Source organism: Balaenoptera physalus, assembly GCF_965194825.1.
Source record: "Balaenoptera physalus genome assembly, chromosome: 10".
Classification (NCBI taxonomy): Eukaryota; Metazoa; Chordata; class Mammalia; order Artiodactyla; family Balaenopteridae; genus Balaenoptera; species Balaenoptera physalus.
This window is the reverse complement of record NC_138889.1, coordinates 10,526,902-10,547,379: the sequence shown is the minus strand read 5'-3', so window position 1 is coordinate 10,547,379 and position 20,478 is coordinate 10,526,902. Positions and strand designations below refer to the sequence as shown.

The window sequence follows — 20,478 nt, the reverse complement described above, 5'->3', positions numbered from 1 at the left end:
TTTCAGCTACTGTGAGGAGATCCCTGTAGAGGAGAATGAAGTGAATGACAGCTCTTCCAAAAGCAGCATAGAGACCAAGCCGGATGCCAGTCCACAGCTGCCCAAGAAGTCCATCACCAACAGCACACTGACATCCACGGGGAGCAGCGAAGCGCCCGTCTCGGTACGGGCAGGGAGCCCTTTGCTTCCACCCAATCCGGCGGCAGTGTTTCCCAGCCTTGTTGACTCCACGGGACCCCAACCTGGGGAGCAGGTAGAGGGGAGGTTGGTTACACTGTGGTCGGTTTATGCAGGGAGGCGTCCTGGAGCAGAGGCACTCTCTCCATTCAGATGAGTGTAGAATCCAGAGCTGGGTTCTTGGTGCTTCGGGTGCCAGATTTTGTTTGGCTTCAGAGCAGATGAGAGCCATTTCAAGTCCACTGTGTGAGCTTTGCTCTTGGTGGGCTGCTGTGATCCGCCCACTGGTGGAGAACTATTCCAGGTCTTTTTTTTCACTGCCTCGATCTAAAGTCAAAGTTGTACATGAATAGAGGACTGCAGAACTGCTATCTGTTCATTCATTCTGTAAATCGTGATGGAGCTCCTAGTGTCGACACTCTGGTTTATTTTCCTGCTGTGCTAGACTTTGCAGAAGAGACAAAAATGTGTAAGAAGGACTCTGTCCTCTGGGACTTGGTTATAGAGGGGATAGAAGCTTGGTGAGGGAAGTGTCGGGGTGTGAGCTGGCAGGTAGAAGAAAGGGTTCCCAGAAAAGGGAGCCTTGTATTCCAGTGGCTTAGGGGTCAGACCACTTGGCCTTAGAATGAAAGCATCATGCATATGATGCCTAGTCTCCATTTTCTGTCTCTGAGGTTGACTTTAAAATGTAAAGAGTTGTACCCATTCCCTCCCAGGGCTAATGGGAGAATGAATCAAAAACTGCTTAGGAAGCCTTTTGAGCCTCTCAGAAAACAGGGCACTAGTTGGAGGCAGGCCCACGTTGTTACAGGACGGTGGAGGCCTGGCCCCAGGAGAGGAGCTGGACTATGGAGCTGGCTCTGCCCACGTGTGGGGCTTGGTGTCAGGAGAAGGGCAGGGCCCTGTGCTGTGTTCTGTCCTCCCCGGCAGAGCTGGGGAGACCCCTGACCCCCACAGCCCAGCCCCTGAGCGGCTGCGTTCTGAACGTGCGGGCTCCCGCGGCCAGCTCTCTGACTTCCTCTTGGAGAGTAGACCAGGCTGACCGCTCTGTCTCCGCCCCAGTTTGACAGCCTGCCCCTGGAGGAGGAGGTGCTGGAGGGCGACGGGTCCCTGGAGAAGGAGCTCGCCATCGACAGCGTCATCGGGGAGAAGATTGAGATCATCGCGCCCGTGAACTCCCCTTCGCTAGACTTCAACGACAACGAGGACATCCCCACCGAGCTCAGTGACTCTTCCGACACCCACGATGAAGGTGGGCGTCTGACAGCGGGGGCAGAACGGCACTTCCTGTCTCCAAACATTTTGAAGGCTTAACGGATGTTCCCATATGGAGACTGGAGTCAGTCTGGGTTCCTGGCGGAAGGGTGGGTGGGTAAAACAGCTCTTTTAAAAAAGGTGCACTTGTTATTAGCAAACATCTCTTTTTTCAGGTACTCACCGTAGTATCTTTGTCGTTTCATATTTGTCTTTTTCTTTTTTTTTTCAGTTTTTTTTTAAACATCTTTCTTGGAGTATGATTGCTTTACAGTGTTGTGTAGGTTGTCTGCCATTTAGTCTGTCACTCCACGTGCCCCCTGTTGGCACCGGCGTGCCCTGCAGCTCTGCCCCTCACAGTGTTTACACGTATACGCCACAAGCAAAGTGCCAGGCAGCTGGTCCTGGAAGCACATTTTAACAGACACTTGCTTTGGTGGCTCCAGCATGGGGATTTCGGACCTAGACTGTTGCCTGGTCAGACAGACTGAGGAGACTGCCCTTCTGTCTCATACTCCTAAGTGGGTAGCTTCTTACTTCCCTCCTGCGTAGGGCTGGCGTCTAGCCCTCCCTCGGGAGCACGCTGCCTCTGACATTCCAGGGCGAGAGGCTGGATCCTCAGTGTTCACGGGGATGGTTGATGGCTTACCTCCTTTGCGTTGGTGGTGGGTTCTGACTGGCAAGGCTGTGCAGACAGTGCTCACTCACCCATCTGTGGACGGTCTCCTGTGAGTCACCGGTGGGGCTTTCTCACCTGCGGTGGGCTTGCCCACTGCCACCTAGGGTGCAGGGTCGGTGCAAAGGACTGTGCAGGTGGGCACTGCCTAAGAACCGGGGTGCCGTCACGTAAACTGAGAAGTGAGTATCCCCCGAGCTGTGCTCCACGGTCCTGATCCTGCACAGTCATGGGCACGGACCCTCCAGGATGCTCGTGAACTCCTCCCTGGCCTTCTCAGGGTCACAGGGATGCCAGAAATGGCAGCGTTCTGCTTGAGATCAGATAACAGCCCCTGCAGGTGCAGTAATTAGGGCCTGTGGGGTGCCGAGGGCTCAAGAGGAATGCTGGGGTTTGAGCAACTCACCCGTACTCAGAAACTCTCTCCTGTAGAAAATTAAATTTTTTGAAGGGGGTATAGGCTGCCTTATGGAAGGAGAGCAGACCTTGCGCAGAGATCACGGCCCTGCAGACCAGACCAGCCTCAGAAGCTTTTGTAAAAACAGATTCATCAGCGTCCCTGGACACACCAGTGCCATGGGTTGCGATGACATTTGCTGTCAACTGTGGTTTAACTTACAGACTCTTGATAACTGATCCTCTGGGTTCCGGCAAGCCCAGGAAGTAGTCATTTATTTAAACTTTGGTCTAAGATCACTTTAATTAGGAAGGCTTGAGAGTGTAAAGGCAAATAGCACATTCCCAAATTCTTTGTAAAGCTAGAGTCTGTAGCGTGCACGCCCGCTGAGGAAGGAGGCCGACTGACACAAAGCCACGAACGGCGGAGGCCGGGGCCCCGCTGCCCCACTCCGCAGCCTCCTTTGAGCCTTGGTGCCCGTTCCCACATTAGCCACGGAGACATCAGTGCTCTGGGGGGGTGACCCTGGGGTGTCCCTCACCTTCCCTGTCTCCCTCCTCATCCTCTCTGCAGGGGAGGTCCAGGCCTTCTACGAGGACCTGAGTGGCCGGCAGTACGTGAACGAAGTCTTCAACTTCAGCGTGGACAAGCTGTACGACCTCCTGTTCACCGACTCGCCCTTCCAGCGGGACTTCATGGAGCAGCGACGCTTCTCAGGTCCGTCCCTCCCGGGGCTGGTGCCTCCCACCCCTTCCCTCTCGGTCCACTCTCCTTTCCTCTCCTCCCAAGCGCCCTCCTTTTCCAGGCCACCTGATGGCCCGGGGCGCCCCCTCTCTGGCCTCACGCGGTGCCGGAGCTCCTCGGGGCCCTGCCGGCTACTCCTCCCCGCGCCACTGCGGCTGTACGCTCGCCCTCGGTGCCGGGCCCCAAAGGCTCGGCGGTGAACAGGACCCACCAGGGCTCACCGTCTAGTAGAGGGTAGCAGCTACCACGTCCTGTCGGCATGTGCTGTCCACCAGGCGCATGACACTGTCTCGTTCAGTCCTCCCGTCTGCCCTGTGTGCCAGGATTGTGAGCCCCACGGTACCAGTGAGGACGCTGCAACTCAGACCATTACTAGACGCCCAAGGTCATGCAGCTAATAGGAAGGGGCCCAGCTGCGATTCAAACCTCAAGCTCTCAGAGTTGATGCTTTGCACCTGTGTGCTCCTTGCCCCTGCTCGGCTGCACTGCAGGGACCGGCAGGGCTGCTCGGGGTCCGAGTCTGTGGAAGAGCCCTTGGGCATCGGCGAAGCCCTCTGCCAGGAGGAGGGGCGAGCCGAGGGCACGGGGAGGTCGTGCCTCGGAGCAGAGGACTTGGTCCCAAGGATCCCAGGCCCTCATCACAGTAACCCCAGTGTTGCCAGCTGCCCCGTAGGTGGCCCCAGAACAATCAGCATTCTGGAGCCCTGTGTAGGATTTCGGCCGTGCTACAATGAGCTGCTTTCTGCTTTGACGCCCCCTCCTCTCACCCTCCTCCCCCGGCCCTCAGGCTCCCGTTGGCTTCCTGTTGGGGGCCAGTCGGCAGTCAGTACAGTCAAGAGAAGGTCACTGGAGGGGACGTTCAGATGTGGGGATGGCGCGCCTCTCTCCCTCCCTCATCCCACGGCTCCTCTCTCCCCTCAGATATCATCTTCCACCCGTGGAAGAAGGAAGACAATGGAAACCAGAGCCGAGTGATTCTTTACACCATCACCCTTACCAACCCTCTGGCTCCCAAAACTGCCACTGTCAGGGAGACACAGGTGAGCCCCGGGCAGAGGCCCGTAAGGGCGGGCTGGAAAAGCCTCTGTTCTGTCATGGAGGATTCAGGAGAGACATCAGGAAGGAGTGTCTGGGTGACAGTGTTGTTTAGCCCTGACACGGCGGCATTTGACATGCTTAGATGCTGCCACTTCCCATGGTTCCGGGTCCCCGTTCAGAAGTTGGGGGTGGTCTGGGGAGATTAGGAAGGAGGTGCTTTTCCCGTCTTGCTTCTCGTCAGCCTCGTCCCACGACCCTCTCCTCCCCACAGACCATGTACAAGGCGAGCCAGGAGAGCGAGTGCTACGTGGTCGACGCCGAGGTCCTCACGCACGACGTGCCATATCACGACTACTTCTACACCATCAACCGCTACACTCTCACCCGCGTGGCCCGGAACAAGAGTCGACTCAGGTGCTGTCTCTACGGCCGAGCGGGTGCGGAGCAAGTTCCTTGTGCACCTGGGGGAGCTGCAGCAGAAAGCGTGGATGTGCTCCTGGGGAGGAGGGGAGGCTGGGTGTGCTGGCTGCTGCCTCAGCCTTTATTCTGTCTTCTCTCTGGAGCCTCCGAGACCCCCCCCACCCGCCCCCCCGTCCTGACCGTTCTTGCTTCTCTCCACCACGTGTTCCCTTTACCCCTCTGTGCGTCTCTGTAGTAAACCTTTCACAAGCACTGCTTTTTAGTGATTGTCTGCAGTTTATAAAATACTGTGTAGGTACTTCACCTCCAAGAACTGGATTCTTTAGAATAACCCAAGGAGGTGGGTTTATCCCCACTTTTCAGATGAGAAAGCTGAGGGTCATACAAGTTAAATAACTTTTCCAAGAGTCAAAAGTGTTGAAACCCAGGTCTTAGAAAAGCAAACCTCTGCCCCTCCCACTCTGCTGGGTGCTGGGTGCTGGGTGCTGGGTGCTGGGCTTATTGCGAGTTCCCACGCGTGCGTCTCCCTGATGGTGGCAGCTCCGGCCATCCTGGCCAGCAGGAGTCCCAGCCCACACACCACTGCATTCCCAGCACCCAGCACAGGGCCTGCACACAGTAGAGTCAGAAAAGGTTGACTCAGTGATTAGTTAGACGCTGTTTGTGGCTCGAGTCCTGACCTGGGCACTGTGACTTGCCTTCAAGGAAGGAAGAAATTTAGACCCTAACATTCCACGAAGCTTGTAGTCTGACCGAAAAGCCAAGACACACACCCATTTGAAAACAACCGATCATGTACCTGTACCTTAGACCCAGTTCTTCTGGTTATATGGAGCAGAAGTTCACTCACATTGTTCAAATAAAATAGGAGTTTGGTGAAAGGCTGCGAGAGGTCTCTGGGGAATCAGGAAGATCTGAATACCCACACCTTGAAAAGGGCCTGAAGCTTTCTCACCTTTGAAACATTTTTTTTGGTTTCGGTGCTTCTCTCTGAGCAACTCCTCGTCCCTCCCTCCCCCCCTCCTCCTCCCTCCTTCCCTCTCTCCCTTCCTTCCTTTTCTCCTCCCGCCCCCACCCCCTCCCTTCTCTCTCCTCTCCGCTGCCCCGCTGTCCCTCCCCTGCAGCATCTGTGTTCCTCGCTTCCAGCTTCCTTGGAGGGTCTTCCAGTTGGATGTCCCTTCCGTCCAGCTCACGCAGAGGTAGTTGGTTGAGCCCAGACAGACCTTCACAGAGAGGTGCCCACCCTCAATCCAGGGAAGAGTTGCTGGGTGGGGGTGAGGTGGCCGTGGACACACACACGTCGGGCCGGGGCTGGGAGTGAGGTCCCTTCTTCCTCCTGAGGGCAGAGCAGGGAGCCTTGAGCGTGGGGAGCGTAAACTGGGGGCATCTAGTAACCGATGGAAGCGCAGCTTCAGGAGAGGCAGAGCAGTGTGACTGTGCAGGAGCGGAGGGAGGTGACGCTGCAGGGACGGGGCAGCGGAGGCGCCCATGACGGGGAGAGAGTGCTGGGGACAGAGCCGGAGCTGGCGAAGTCCCGGGGAGGGTGGGGGGGCAGGGGCCAGGCCAGGAGCTGACGAAGCTCTTAAAGGTGGACGCCATGAAGCCCGAGAGCCTGCCCTGGGCTAAAAGTCTCTGGAGAAGGAGAGAAGGGCCCTGGGGCCGGCAGGCTGCCCACCATCCGGAGCCCTCCTGGGAAGAGGCCAGGTGGCATCGTGAGCGAGCTCTGGGCTTGGAGTCAGACCCCTTCTTTCTAGTCTTTGGTTTGCTTACAAATTCTAAGACTCAGTTTTCTGTTCTGTGAAGTGAGGGTAAATCCACTAGCTTCACCTACCCCAAGGGGTGGCCAGGGAGATCAGGTGATGTGGATGTGAAGGGGCTCTTTTAACTTGTAAAGGGCTGCTGCGGCCTTAAACCTGAAGTTTCCTTTTCCCAGCAGAGGAGGGTCCGCCCAGCAAACGGCTGATCTTGTCTGTGGCTTGTTTCTCAGGGTCTCCACAGAGCTGCGCTATCGAAAACAGCCCTGGGGGCTGGTGAAAACGTTCATCGAGAAGAACTTCTGGAGTGGGCTGGAGGACTACTTCCGCCACTTGGGTGAGCACCGTTGCTGGTGCTGGGTGAACCCCGTCGCTGGTGCTGGGTGAACCATCCCGCTGCCACCGTTCAGGGAGTGAGAGGCATGGGGCACGGGGAGAGACGGGGCAGTGAGCGGGCTTCACGGGGTCCCTGAGTCTGCCCCAGAAATGGGTACAAAGTTCAGCACGTATGTGAACATACGCACGTTCAAGAGATTCTGACTGTAACCTTTATGAGATCGTTGTCATGAAGGGATCCATGACCCCCCCCCCCCTCAAAATGAGTCTGAGATCCAGGCACACTGGTGGTGATTCTGTTATGAGAAGGAAGTAGCCTGTGAAGGCGTCCATTGGGAAACGTGACGTGCCCCAGATTGCATACGTGAGGGCGCATGTTGGGAGCCTTTGTCTCTACACACTGTTGAACAACCCAGAGAGGGCTTTGGGCTGGGCTGGGTCCCAGGAGTATTTCCTGGGGCTCATGGGCATCCCTGAGGGACCCCCGCCCTCCCAGGCAACATCCCAGAGTACAGTAGGGGAAAATGGCCCCCTTAGAGAAGGTTCGGCTAGGAGTAGACAGCTGCTTCTGGAGGCCAGCGTGCTGGGTTGGAGGGAGGGGCAGATGTCCTCTGATGTGGCCTTTTGACCCTGACAGAGAGCGAGCTGACCAAAACGGAGAGCACCTACCTGGCTGAGCTGCACAGACAGTCTCCCAAGGAGAAGGCCAGTAAGCCCCCGTCGGTGCGGAGGAGGAAGCGTCCCCATGCCCACCTGCGGGTGCCCCACCTGGAGGAGGCGATGAGCCCCGTGACCACGCCCACCGATGAAGATGTGGGCCACAGGATCAAGCACGTGGCAGGTGTGCGCCGGGCGGGGGCCGGGGAGGCGTGGCTCAGGGCTGTGGGCGGGAGCTGCGTGCCTACGCCAGGCACGCGGGCGTGCTCAGTTTGCAGCGTGGGGTGGACTGCGTATAATTGGCTCACGACTCATTAAATCTGAGGCTCCGGATGCTCCGCCATTTCCCTTTGCGCTTAAGCTCCTCGGCCCCTGCTCAACCCCCCCCCCTGTGTTCTCTGCTGAACAGAAGTTGCCTTTGGGTTTCTGCCTCCGTATTCCCTGAGCTCCGAGGCTCCCCGCTTGCCTAGGCTCGAGCCTGCAGCTTCCGAGCGCTTGGGACACGCCCCAGGGAGAAGCCGAAGCTCAGGCCCCAGGGTTACCTCATGACACAAAGGTCAGGGAGTGCAAGGCAGCCCCCTCCTCGGCCCCTGCCAGGCAGTGGGGCTCCCTCCTCCCATCCAGCCATTCACAACCTCCCGTCTTTGCTCGGTCGCGGAAACGTGCAGCAAGGGATTTTCAGGCTGTGCTCTGCACTTCCCCGGATGTTCATCAGATTTGGATGGGGCAGGGGACGAGGAGGAGGAGGGTGCCAGCCTTCCTTGTGCCTCGCCTGGCTTCAGCCAGAGCACTCCCGTGTTGTTCATGCGTTTTACATACAGGACTCCTGGCTAACTTTGCATTCGAACAAACTGGCCCTCAGTGGATTACATGACTTGCTCAACGTCACATGGCCAGTTATGGGTCAAGCCAGAGCTGAAAGCTGTCTCTGGTCCCCGCCCAGTGCTGTTTCCCTTCCACGGCTGCAGGTCGCTGTGTCCTGCCTCTGCATGTCCTAGCTACAGAGGTCAGGTGACTTTCTCATTTGTTCGGTCACTTTCCTGTCCCCCTCGCCCTCGAGGAGCTTCCCTTCCCTGAGGGCCGGGTCCACGTCTCACATCGTTGCCGCGACAGCGTCACGGGCAGTTCTGTGCGTGACCAGCATCACGTCGGTCGTTGGTGGCCTGGCGGGCCACGTGGCGACAGCCTCTTCCTTCTCCCCACAGGTTCCACGCAGACACGGCACATCCCCGAGGACGGCCCCAATGGTTTCCACCTGCAGAGTGTGTCCAAGCTGCTGCTGGTTATCAGCTGTGTGTAAGGGACTCCGGCTCTCCTCCCCCGCCCTGCCCCGGCCACCTTCCTTTCTCGCCGGCCACCTCCTCCCCGTCTGTCTTCCTCAGGCATCCAGACACCCTCGCTGCTGCCCTGGTTTTTGCTTTCTCCTCTAGTGCCTCTCCAGATCGGTTGCTCTGTCTGTCCTTCCTTGCCTCTTTGCTGCTCTTTCTCTGTTTCACTCAGCACTTACTGTATGCTAGGCCTTCAGGATTCAGAAGAAAATGCTGCGTGCAGCATTCATGCCCTTCAGGAGCTCAGTTTCAAGTGGGTCAGACAGACAGGAAATTCACAGTTGCTACACTGTTGGATAAATGCTAACATAGAGATGCCACAGAGCATTTTAGGAGCCCATTCATTTGTTTGTGACAGACGTTCTGGGTGTCTGCTCTGTGCCAGGCGTCGGGACTGTGCACTTACGGGGCCCACCCTTTGGCAGGGCGGCCAGACACAGTCGATGACTAGAGTCCAGGTAAAGTGTATGCTTATTTTAATATAAGCAATGTATAATCACTGCCATAGTGCTGTAAAGCTGTGGGCTCAGTAACTTGCACAGAAAGTTGCTGGGCCAGGGAGAAAGTTCGTTGAAAAAAATGAGGGTGTAAGATGGGAAGACAAGCTTTCTGAAGTGTGAGCCCAGAGCCTGCTCAGGACTTGTGTAAACCTTGAGCAGGAACAGCTTGGGCAGCTAAGTACAGACAGCTCTTCCGCCTGGTTGGGCCCACCGCCTGACCGCCCAGCCCTTCCTGCCTGGGCTGTGCTGTGAGACGTGGCGGCACGGCTTGGGGGGCTCAGGAGCTGCCCAGACGCTGGCTCTACCAGGTGTGCACCAGGCGTTACACTGTGCGTAGCTCTGTCCTGCTTCCGTGACTCCCGCCCCACCCCCAGCCCTTCCTGCCTTCACTAAAGCATTTTTCAGGATTGCAGAAGCAGGTCCACAGCTCTGCCCACAGGAATCTGGGAAGGAAGTCCTGGACTGACATGGTTGGATTTGCACTTAAAAAAAAAAAAAATCACTCTGACGGCAGTATGGCGCATGGGTGGTGCATGGGCTAGACAAGAACTGGCTAGAGGCAGTGGGGGCCAACAGGAGTAAACGGCAGTGATCTCGGCAGGAGGGGCTGTCACGCTGAGATGAGGGCCTCCTGGGGCTGAGAGGGCCCAGAAGGTGAAGGCTCGTTACACCTGGTTATGGAGCGAAGGAAGAGGACTTCCTGATCTGCGTGCCTGTAGATGGTTGTGTCATGGACAGAAACCTGGAACTTAGAGGAAAGTTGTCACAGAAGATGCTGTCAGGTCCCGATGTCTCTGAGCTGCCATAGATTGTTCAGGCGGATGTGACAGATAGATATTTCTTGATGTGGACCTGGAGCTTAGGAGGGAAGTTTAGGCTGCAGTTGCAGACTTAGTTGTCGGTAGCGTTAAAGCCATGGTGGGAATGAGATGATCATCAGAGGAGAGTGTGGAGCGTGAGAAAGGAAATGGGCTGAGGACAGACCTGGGGACCACGTACAGAGAGGAGCCTTTGAGGGTCACGAGGGGGGCTCTTTTGCTAACCTTACCTGAATATGTAACATAAAAGTAGATGCAAAAGTCTTCTGACTATGGCATAAGAAGCCAACATATTTTTACAAAATTAAATGCAAAGACAACTGTAAAACCAGTAGAATTCACGTTTAGCAGCATCATTTTAATGTGATTCATGCCTTTGTTAAAACTAAATCTCTGATGTTGGTTTTGGTCAACAGAAAACTCTAACCTTGGGTTAGTTCTGCTTAAGCTCTCTCTGTGTTTTGTCATTATTTAGTAGAGGAGGCCAGTGGCCTGAGTAAATTGTATAGCATATTAACAAACGTTGGCGCTTTGTTAGTTTAGGATAATTGGGCCTCGTCATTCAACCCTAGAAGGTCCAGGCGGTGGGTCTGCTCCCAGCCTGTGAGTGGAACCTTCTGGTACAGTGCAGATTGCCCTGCGTCTTAGAGGCCCCGGCTGCCATAAGCCTGCCCTGTGGTGACCCCAGCCTCCTACCTCTTCTCTGTTTAGACCACCCCCAAGCCTTCACTTGGGAAGCAGGCAGGGGTGTCCCTTGACCTCCACTGAGCACAGACAGGACTGTAAACACAAACCCAAACGCAAGTACTAAGACTGTGTGCAGCACACCCTGAGGAAGCGGCCTTCAGGTGGTCCAGGCGTACTGATGCAATTAAAGGTGGTATCATTGAAATTCAATACATTTAGAAGTTCTCGTGGAAAACTCAGAGAGCCCCAAGAACACAACAGAGTAGCCCCAGGGATTTGCAGCTGCTGCTTTAAGGAATGCCGCCGTCCATAGTGCTGGAAGCCCAGGTGAGGAACGCAGTAACACACACCACACGCACCACACACCACACACCACATGCAGCACACACTTTGAAAGGTCAGAGGCGTAGTATAGGTTTTCTTTCTTTGTTGGTCTTTTTTCCATCTATTTGTTTTATCTTCCCAGTTTTGTCATTCTTTTTCCTGTGTGTCTGTACTTCCTCCTTTAATGAAAATAACTGCTCCTTGTGGAGGGCTTCACATACATGCACATAACAACCTCAGCAGGGTAGGTATTATTATCCTGTTGAGGGTACTGGGTTTCAGTGAAGCTAGGAAACTTGATTGAAAGTTGAGACGTTTAAGTTGTGAGCCAGGCTTTGTACCCGGTTCTGCGTGTCTGCGTCCTCTCTTTCCCGGAGCGTTCATCTCTCCATCCCATGCACCTCTGTTATAAAATGATCTTTAGGCCACTGAGGCCAAGAGAAGAGAATTTCCACCGGCCTCAGTGACTCTTCATCATTCCCCACTGGGTCCTCCGGCCCCTGGTTTTCCTGCCACCTCCCTGACTCTGAGCAGTTCCAGCCCATCCCTGAGAAGCCTCGGCTGGTCCTCGTGCCCCGTGCAGGGCTGTGGCAGGTGCACGGAGGAGACGGCAGCTCTCGGGCAGTTGTGCTAACATCTGGGAGGCGTATCAGGGGCAGAGCTGGGCATCCCACTGGAATTCCTCCCCCGGTTTGGGTTTGTAGGAGGAACCTTGCCTCCTCTGACCACCCCTGAAGTGCTAAGAGTCTGTGTACAGTTGGTCCCCGCCCAGCGCCCCCCTTCCTGCTAGATGCCCCCATCCTGCTGTGTCTCTGCTCCTGGCGTTTCTTTGTCACGGACGCTCACTTTTCTCTCTGCCTCGGGTTGAGCGCGGCTTTCCCCTTCCCCACACGAGCCTGTTTCTAACCTCTGCCTCCTCCCCGTTTGTCTTCCTTGCTCCCATTGGGGTCTGTTTCAGATGCTGGCTCTATGATTGCTTCTTTTACCCCCTCATCTCTTTTCCTCTCCATCTTACCTCGCTTCCCCCAGCACCCGGGTGTCTGGGTGACTTGTATGTCTCTCCTTTCTGATGCGTTCACCCCACACACCTCTCCACGGCCCTTTCCTGGCCCCTCCAGATGACACTGCTTCCCTCTCTCTCTCTCCCCGCCCCCCGCCGCCTTGCTGCATCCCTCCGGCTCCCTTCATCACTCACCGCGATGCTTCAGGTGACCCGGGGGTCAAGGACACGGCCGCTGGGGACGGGGAGCCTGGCTCGGCGAGGGCGGGCGCTCTCCCAGATCCCGTCCCATGGCTCCTGCTTCCCCCTTGTCTCCTCCGTAGTCTGGTGCTGCTGGTCATCCTCAACATGATGCTCTTCTACAAGCTCTGGATGCTGGAATATACCACCCAGACCCTCACTGCCTGGCAGGGTCTGCGGCTCCAGGAAAGGTAACCCTGGCCTCTCCCCCTTGCTCCCACCTTCACCCCAGCCAGTACTGTGTCCCGGCTCCTGCTTCCCAGTCTCCTTGGGACGGCCCTGCTGCCCTTGGCGGGGGGATAACCCTTTGGGATGAGTCCCTAGGCAGGCTCTGAAAACTGTCCCTGTAGTTTCAGTCTGCTTCTGATTTGGGGCACAGGGGAACCAGGGCACTGAGCAAGGGACAGAGCACTCTGATGTGGCTCTCTGTCCCTCAGGGGTCTGGGCGCATAGGAAAGTCGACGGGCCATAACTCCAGCTGCTGGGGTACCCCTTCTTCTACCCCGCAGGTTACCCCAGTCTCAGACAGAGTGGGCCCAGCTCTTAGAGTCCCAGCAAAAGTACCACGATACCGAGCTCCAAAAATGGAGGGAGATCATCAAATCCTCGGTGATGCTTCTTGACCAGGTGAGATGCCCCCACCGTCCCTCCTGGCCCTGGTCTTACGGAGATGGGACTTCTACCCTGTGCTCTGAGGAGAGCGCCATCTCCATCACTGTCCACCAGATGCCCTCCTCCCATTCGTTCTTCCCCCAGGCCATCCATTGTTCTAATTTTAAAGCCATCCTTGAGTGAGCTGTTGGAGACACCCGTGTATTTCCCAAAATTATATCAGTGAAAGAACACACTGGATTTGCAGGAGGAAAACTGTAGGTTAGATGGAAGGAGAGCTAATTTATTTTCTTGGTAACCCATAGCCATCTGACAGGCCTTGAAAGAGATAGCCCCCTTTTTGCAGAGATTTATCTTCCCAGAGGGCGTGTCTTTCTAATTCCTTTTGACATGTGCTCCCCTCCCCCACCTCCTGCCCTCAAAACATGCACACAGCACCCAACGCCCGGGCCGTGGCTCCTCCTCAGGGGCTGTGCTGAGAGTCTGGGAAGCTGGCTGGTACTGTGTCTCCTTTTCATAACGTCTTCTTCCTGAAAAACTAGATGCGTCCATTTAAGAAAGTCTTTCTGGGGCAAAATCAATAGTTAGCTTCATTTTATCAGACTGAGGTGGAATCCTAATCTTGCCACTGACTAGTTTTGTGACCTCAAGCAAGGGATTTAGTATTAGGGACCTTCGGTTTCTTCATTTATAAAATTGGAATTATAATCATTGCTTCGTGAAATTGCTGTCACATTTGATCTGATGGCCCATGGGAGGCACTCATTAATATTCAACTTTATTTCCCCTTCATGGTTTGGTCTCTTCGCTCAAAATTAAGGAGAGAGAATTTTAATGCAGCTATCACGATCCAGTTTAATGGGTTTAGAGTATCACGCATAACATTGGAGCCACGTTTAAGGAGGGCATTTTTTTTTTTAACCAAAGGAGGGCAGACAGCACAGCAAGGAGTTTGGAAGCTCTGGCCTATCAGGAAGGCTTGACAGAATTAAAGATGTGCTCAGGAGCAGGGAAGACTGGGGTGGGTGAGCAGCACAGGACAGTCTTCAGACGTTGGGGTCTAACATCTAGAAGAAGGGTTACACTGCTTGTGAACCTCCAGGGGACTGAACCAGGGCCAGAAGTTACAGGGAATCGGATTTCTGAGTCAATCAGCGAAAAGCAGACTCCTTAGGGGTAGAGCAGTCCAGCAATGGAACGGGCTACTTCAAAGGACTGAAAGTGCTCAGAGGGTGATGCGATGATGTGGGGTGAGGGACTTTTGAATTAAAGGCGGGGGGCAGTTGGACTGGATGACCCGGTCCCCTTCCAGCTGTGGAATTCTATTTGGGGTGGGTCTCCTTCAGAAGGAGCTTGGGGCAGGCAGACCTGTAGCCTCGTAGACTCGACTCTGCAAGCATTAAGATCGGTGTCTCGTTCCGTTCCCTTGATTTTGTTTTTCGTTTTTCTTTTCCCCCTTTTTTAGGGGTTGGGGGGGTGCGAGCCACGCTGTATGGCTTGTGGGATCTTAGTTCCCCGACCAGGGATTGAACCCAGGTCCTGGCAGTGAAAGTGCCGTAGTCCTAACCACTGGACCGCCAGGGAATTCCCATCGTTCTGTTCCCTTTAAAAGAACATTAATGGGCCCCTCATCCCTCCTGATATCGAAGAACTAAAGAGAAGAGAGTGATGGATTAGGCAGAGAGATCAGAGGTTCTCAAAATCCATAACTGTTTACCCGTGAACCGTTAACCGTCCTGTGTTAACAAGGCAGCTTTCCTAGAACCAGGGTAGGATTCTACCGCTGGAATTGCCCCGTGTAAACTCCATCCCGTGATGTGGGATGTATCTGTTTCTTAAAGAAGGTTAAGAAATTCCATTAAGATTCAGTTAATTCAGTGATATGGGTACAGCTAGGAGCCTACTCGGTTTTTGCTTGGCACCCGGGGTGTATAAGGGAAGGATAAGACAGTGCAGTCCCAACACAGCTGAAACAAAGCCGTTAAAGATGACTGCAGCGCAGAGCCCTAGTGAGGGGTCCATGAAAGGCCAGGAGAGGGAGAGATGGCTGTGAGCCAGAGAAAGTTTGGATCTGTTCTTGGCCTTGATAGTAGGTGGGTGAGGTTGAATGGGCAAGAGAGAAGAGTCCGAGCTGGGGGAACATTGTGGCAAAGGTACCAAGGGAGGAGGACAGAGTATTCAGGATCACTGGGAAACCAAGCTGAGTGAGTAGAAGACCGGTCAGTGGCATCGGACGCGGGTCCTGATAGCAATGGAACCTTCCAGAGAATTCTTAATTCAGTGAAGCAAGGACCACAAATCACTGAGACACAGCACTCCTTATCCCAGGGGTTCCCAGTGCTCGATCGGCTGTCCCCCTTCAGCCTGAGACCGTGTCCCTTGAGAACCACCCTTGTTTCAGGAGCCTGCTCCCTTTAGCTCCCTGGCCTGGCGGGGGACCTGCCATACATGGGTGTGGTGGGTGCTGCTGAGTGGAGAAGCCCACTGAGGGCACAAACCCGGGCTGGGGCGGGCTTCCCTGTCTTACAGATGAAGGACTCGCTCATCAATCTTCAGAACGGCATCAGGGCCCGTGACTACACGTCAGAAAGTGAAGAGAAGAGGAACCGCTATCACTGACCAGGCAGGAGCGGGGGCAGCTGCAGGAGGCCTGTGCAATACGTGTACATAGACCATATAAATATATATGTATAAATAGAGAGAGAATATAAATATATATATTATATACAGATTTTAAAAAGAGATAATGCCTATGTACCAGGGAGAAGGAGCGGGACCGCCCCCCTGTGCTGGCCGGCGGCGGGGCCGAGGAGGGCAGGGACCACCTCTCAGCACCGACCTCCCCTGACCCTCCTCCTCCCCATCCTCTCGTCCCCACCCTTTCCCTCGCTGGCCATTCTTGGCTCTGAGAAGGGAAACGTTGAGCCAAAGTTATGCCTGTGAAGACCCTGGGGTCGTGAAAAGAAGTCTCAAGGGGGCATTGCTTAAGGTGCTTCATTCCCTAATCCCCTTTTGATTTGTTTCCAAAATAAACAAGAATCTTTTTTTCCCTACCCAACACTTCCCCAAGTGTTCTCTTGGGAGCAAGGAAGCATCAAAAGCAGGAGCACAAGCTAAACTCTACCATGTGAGGCCGCCCCCTGCACGTGGCCCGCGCACCATGAGCCAGGTGCAGAGGACCGCGGGACAGCTGGGGAGGCCGCGGAGGGTTTGGGCTTTGTAGCCGCAGGCTCCTGAGGGCTTGTGTTCTGAAGGGCGTTCTCCTCCATCACCCCCTGTACCTTCCTCTACCCTGCGTGGGGTGTGGACCCAATAAGGGCTGGGGATTTCTTACTTTCCCACCCTCCCCCCCACCCCTTCTCTCTGGTCTTTTCCCAGGCTGGATCTGGGTGAAGTGTCACTTTTTAGTGCCTAAAGCCCTATTTTTCCTCTGTGCCCTAAGAGCACATTGTTTATTCGTCAGGGTGGAGCATTTTTGATCTTGTTAAACCTCTTTTAGCGATTGTAAGCAAGTCAGCTCTGTGGCTCTAACCCCTTCCCTTTGAGCTGTCATTTGATTTCTAGGATGAATCAGGGTGTTCTAGGGCCTCCAGGGTTTGAGAGAGTGAATGCACTAGCCATGGAAGAATTGTAGGGTATCTCTCCCTGTGATGACCCAAGGAATCCTGCCAGCCCCAGGCAGAGCTTGTAGAGATTCTTGATCAGGAAAGGATTAAACCAGTTTGGCAAGGAGAGCTCTTCCAGATTGCTTGTTCTAGTGGACCTCTTGGTGGAAGGGACAGAGGAAAGAAAGGTAGATTTGATCACTGATCTAGCCCAAAAGAAGACCATGTTGTATTCTCTGGGACTGGCCTGGGCATCCCGCTTTAGCGATTAAAGAAAGTTTTTGACTCTTCAGTCTGTCTGAGAAGAGGGCCTCATTATTGCCCTAAGGGCAGGATGAGAAGACAGAAAGATACACACCCAGGCCATCCCCCGCAGGGGGAGTAGGATGAGATGGATGATTCCATAATGGTCATCTAGAATTGTTGATATCCCTTCTTTAGAAAAGGAGATATGAGCAAATGGAGTTGAATGTAATCCTTGTGAAGTGTGCATATGCCCACAGGCCAGCGGCTCAAGATCATTTCTGTCCCTGTCCGGGACTTTGAATGGGAGACCCTGGTGAGGGTCAGGGTTCATGGGCCCTGAGCCAAAGAAGGAGAAACAGTGCAGGCTGCTAGGAATTTTCCGGTTGGAGTAGCCAGAAGTCAAAATTATTCCCCAAAACTTTTGAAAGGAAAGGACAAATGATAAATTCTCTAATTTATTCCATACGTAATTATTTATTTAAATTATTCACTTATTAAAGGTACCATATTGGGACCTTTGGGATGACTTTAAAAGGACTCTTTGCTGGGAATAAAGTGGTATAGTGGGCCTGGCTACGCAGAATTGTTCGGCTTTTGCTTCACCTCTCAGGCCCCTCTCAGGGAGGAGTAGGTGACAGGGAGGGATGTCCAAGGAACCCTCTTGATTTCTGGGGTTTTGAACCCGGGAGACAGTGTGTACACATGGGAAGCATCTCTTGGCCTGCCTCATTTCTAAGAATCACGGATCGTTTGTGGGAGCTTTCTAGTCTAGTAATTTTTTGATTTTCAAACCAGGAGAAAACCAACAGCTGTGTTCACTCCCAAACAGAAGCTTTTCCCCTTTATTCAGGAACCTGTCAAAGAGAAGGGTCCTTGCCCTAGCAGCTCAGTCTGGGAGTGAAACACATAAATAACATTGTAACTCATGGCTGGCAGCCCTGGCTTGTAAGGGAGCATTAAAACCACCATTTCTTATGTTATTTCTTCCAACCAGGGCATTTTTTTGTTTTGTTTTCTTTGTTGTTGTTGTTTGGTTTTTTTCACATAAGAACTCAGTCTTATAGGAGTCTTTCTGCGAGGATTCATGTGGTGGGACGTTTGAGAGCTTGCACTCAGTTTCAAAGATTTTGCCGTTTCTAGACAGGTGAGAACAGCGGCGGGTCTGCACTCTACTCCTGCTGACTGGGGGGGAATTGACGGGACTGGTGTTGGGAGAGGCCAGTCATGTCTGTAACTCTCTCCTTTCCCCCATCCCCCTCCCTGGGACAAAGGGATAACATTCCAGGACAGCAAGATCAGCAACTTAGAGCTCTCTGGAAGGGCAGTGAGCTGAGGGGTTCAGGGGACCTGGGCCTGAGTCCTGGCTCTGCTGTTGGGCAGGTCACACCCCCCCACACACAGCCCCGGTCTCTGAGCCTCTGGAGCCTCATCTGTAACAGGAGGGGCTTGAGCTAGACTGTCCCTAAGGTGGGTTCTAGCTTTGACATGATCTTGGAGGCTGGGTCAGAGACTGGCGAGGCTGGGCTTTCTCAAACTTGGAAGGTGCCCTGCCAGGAGAGGACAAGCCTTCTGGACTAGAGCCTCCCTGGCGTTTAGATGAGTCATAGGGCAGAGTCTGGGTTCCCAGGAAATCCAGGGCAGTTAAATCTTCTTTACGCGATAGGAGGGGCAGGGAGGTCCAGTGAGAGGCGGGTGGGGGAGGGAGAGGGAGAAAGATGAAGCTTGCTGTATTGCTTGGTGTTAACCTAGGAGGGTGTTTCTTCCTTTGTTGGCCTAGTCTTACTTCGGGAAGGGTCCTTTTGGACTTTCTCTAAGCTGGGAAGAGGAGGATGGTGGCAAGAAGGACACCGTCTTGGATTAAGCTCATCTTCGTCCCTGGGCTGTGAAGCCTTCCATCCATCTATCCATCCTCCCTCCTCCTTGCTAGAGCAAACGGTGGAGAGAAGTCATTCCTGCTTCTACCACCTCTCTTTTGTCTCCAACTTTGTTGGGGTTTGGATTAAGTGTGAAGCTTTGGCTAAAATCCTTGGGTTGCCTTAGAGTGCTGACACTAAGAACTTGGGATTACAAGGAAGGGGGAGGACCAAGAAAGCGCAAGAGGAATGCTTTGATAGAAGTGGATTCTCTCCATTGCCCTGTCTGTGACCCAAGCTTGACCATGTCCATACGTTTGCAGGCAGCATGTCTAGGGTGAAGTCTTGGAGGAGGGATTAGGGAGAGAATCTTTCTGGTCTGTGTGGTCTCAGAAGAAACCTTTCTGCGCCATACCATGCTGCGCCTTTAGCTCTTCAGGGCAGCCAAGGCCAGCCCTTCCTCCCTAGGGGCCCCCAGGAGAAATAGCACTCCCCTCTCTTCCCCCAGGTGGTAGGGCACCCCCTGACTCCACCTGCCCACTCCAGTAGGAAGCTTGAGAACCTCTCTTCCTGACTCTCTCCTCCTCCGACCTTCATCTCTAGGCTGTGGGACAATCATCCCATCCACCACTTAACATCCTCGACCCTCATCCCCCAGCTTCCAGCAGGCTGGCCCCACTCCCCTCCACCTCTAGGTTTTCTTCCAGAAGATGCATTTTTGGGTCCGAGAGGAGCACTTTCTGGAAGGCCGTCTTTTAGCAGCCCTGCTTGCCTGATGTGGAGCAGGAATTTGCCCACGGTGTAGAGAGCTGGCCCCGCCTCCCCACCTCTCTGCCCACCTTGTTACCTCACTCCTGCTCCAGCCGTGGCTGTGATGGACCCAGCCAGCTCCCTGTTTTGGCGTTCCGGGGGAAGCTCAGGGGTCTGGGCCATCGTCTTCTGTTGCGACTTGAGGTCCTCAGCAGGCCTGGAAGCCTGGACTGGAGCCTTGGCTGCTGGCGAGAAGCATCTTGCCTGCCAAGAGGAGTTGATGCCAGGCGATGTACCCGACATGTGAAGGCATTAAAGAACATTGTCACCTCTGCCCCTTGGCCCTCCTTGCTTCTCTCAACACGATGAGACACTGCAGAAGCAAAAAAATGGTGGCCTCTGCTCCAGGCAAGACAGCTGGCTGTGTCTGGGGAGTTGGCCCTGGGCTTGGGTGCCACGCACTGAGATGGCATAGTAAAAGCAAGCATTTTTGCCAACAACAGTGTGTGGCTCCCCACATTTCTCTCTCCTGCACTCTAGGGCCAGACCACTCTCTGCATGGACCAGATCATCTTCCCAAACCCATGGTGCTTTCCCCCCGACTCAACCTAGACTCCAAGGTGGGGAGGGATGGGTCCGAGGCCATTGCGGCCCCTGGAGAATCCTGACATGGGGGTGGGGGGTGGGGTGAGGCAGAGGGAGCATCCCCAACCCCTGCCCTGGGCCATATATGGGAAAGAACACAGGTTGATTGCAATTGAGTTGTCTGGCCATCTGTATTTGGAGCTATAACTGTACTTTGCCTGGCGCTGTGCGCAAGGTCTAAAAACTTAACTGCTAGTACCTAGAGACAAACAAGGCTTCCCGGTCAAATCTTAATGTAAAGTAGCTAGAGCCATGGAAGTACAGTATGAATTAAAAGAAAAAAAGTATTGAACTACATATAATAAACGGTGTGTGTGTTCATTGCTTGATTCGTTAGTCCTCATCGTCCCAGATGGATTTGGTCTTCCCGGGTGTGATCACAGCAAGCCCTGAAGGCGTGTGTTCATTCACAGGCAC

The 20,478-nt window shown here is 54.3% G+C and overlaps 1 protein-coding gene across 7 annotated transcripts in view; it reads left to right on the top strand.

Annotated features, from left to right (window-relative positions):
• GRAMD1B (GRAM domain containing 1B) overlaps positions 1-16,015 on the top strand; it is a 196,896-nt gene extending 180,881 nt beyond the window's left edge. For all 7 annotated transcript variants that reach the window (XM_082410865.1, XM_082410862.1, XM_082410861.1 and 4 more), the window contains 11 exons: positions 7-163; positions 1,240-1,429; positions 3,078-3,221; positions 4,170-4,288; positions 4,558-4,700; positions 6,694-6,797; positions 7,434-7,637; positions 8,659-8,749; positions 12,434-12,541; positions 12,860-12,977; positions 15,492-16,015. In XM_082410865.1, coding sequence (XP_082266991.1) covers positions 7-163; positions 1,240-1,429; positions 3,078-3,221; positions 4,170-4,288; positions 4,558-4,700; positions 6,694-6,797; positions 7,434-7,637; positions 8,659-8,749; positions 12,434-12,541; positions 12,860-12,977; positions 15,492-15,581 — 1,468 coding nt within the window. In that variant the 3' untranslated portion in view covers positions 15,582-16,015. The remainder of the gene's footprint in view (positions 1-6; positions 164-1,239; positions 1,430-3,077; positions 3,222-4,169; positions 4,289-4,557; positions 4,701-6,693; positions 6,798-7,433; positions 7,638-8,658; positions 8,750-12,433; positions 12,542-12,859; positions 12,978-15,491) is intronic.
• Positions 16,016-20,478: the final 4,463 nt, after the last annotated feature.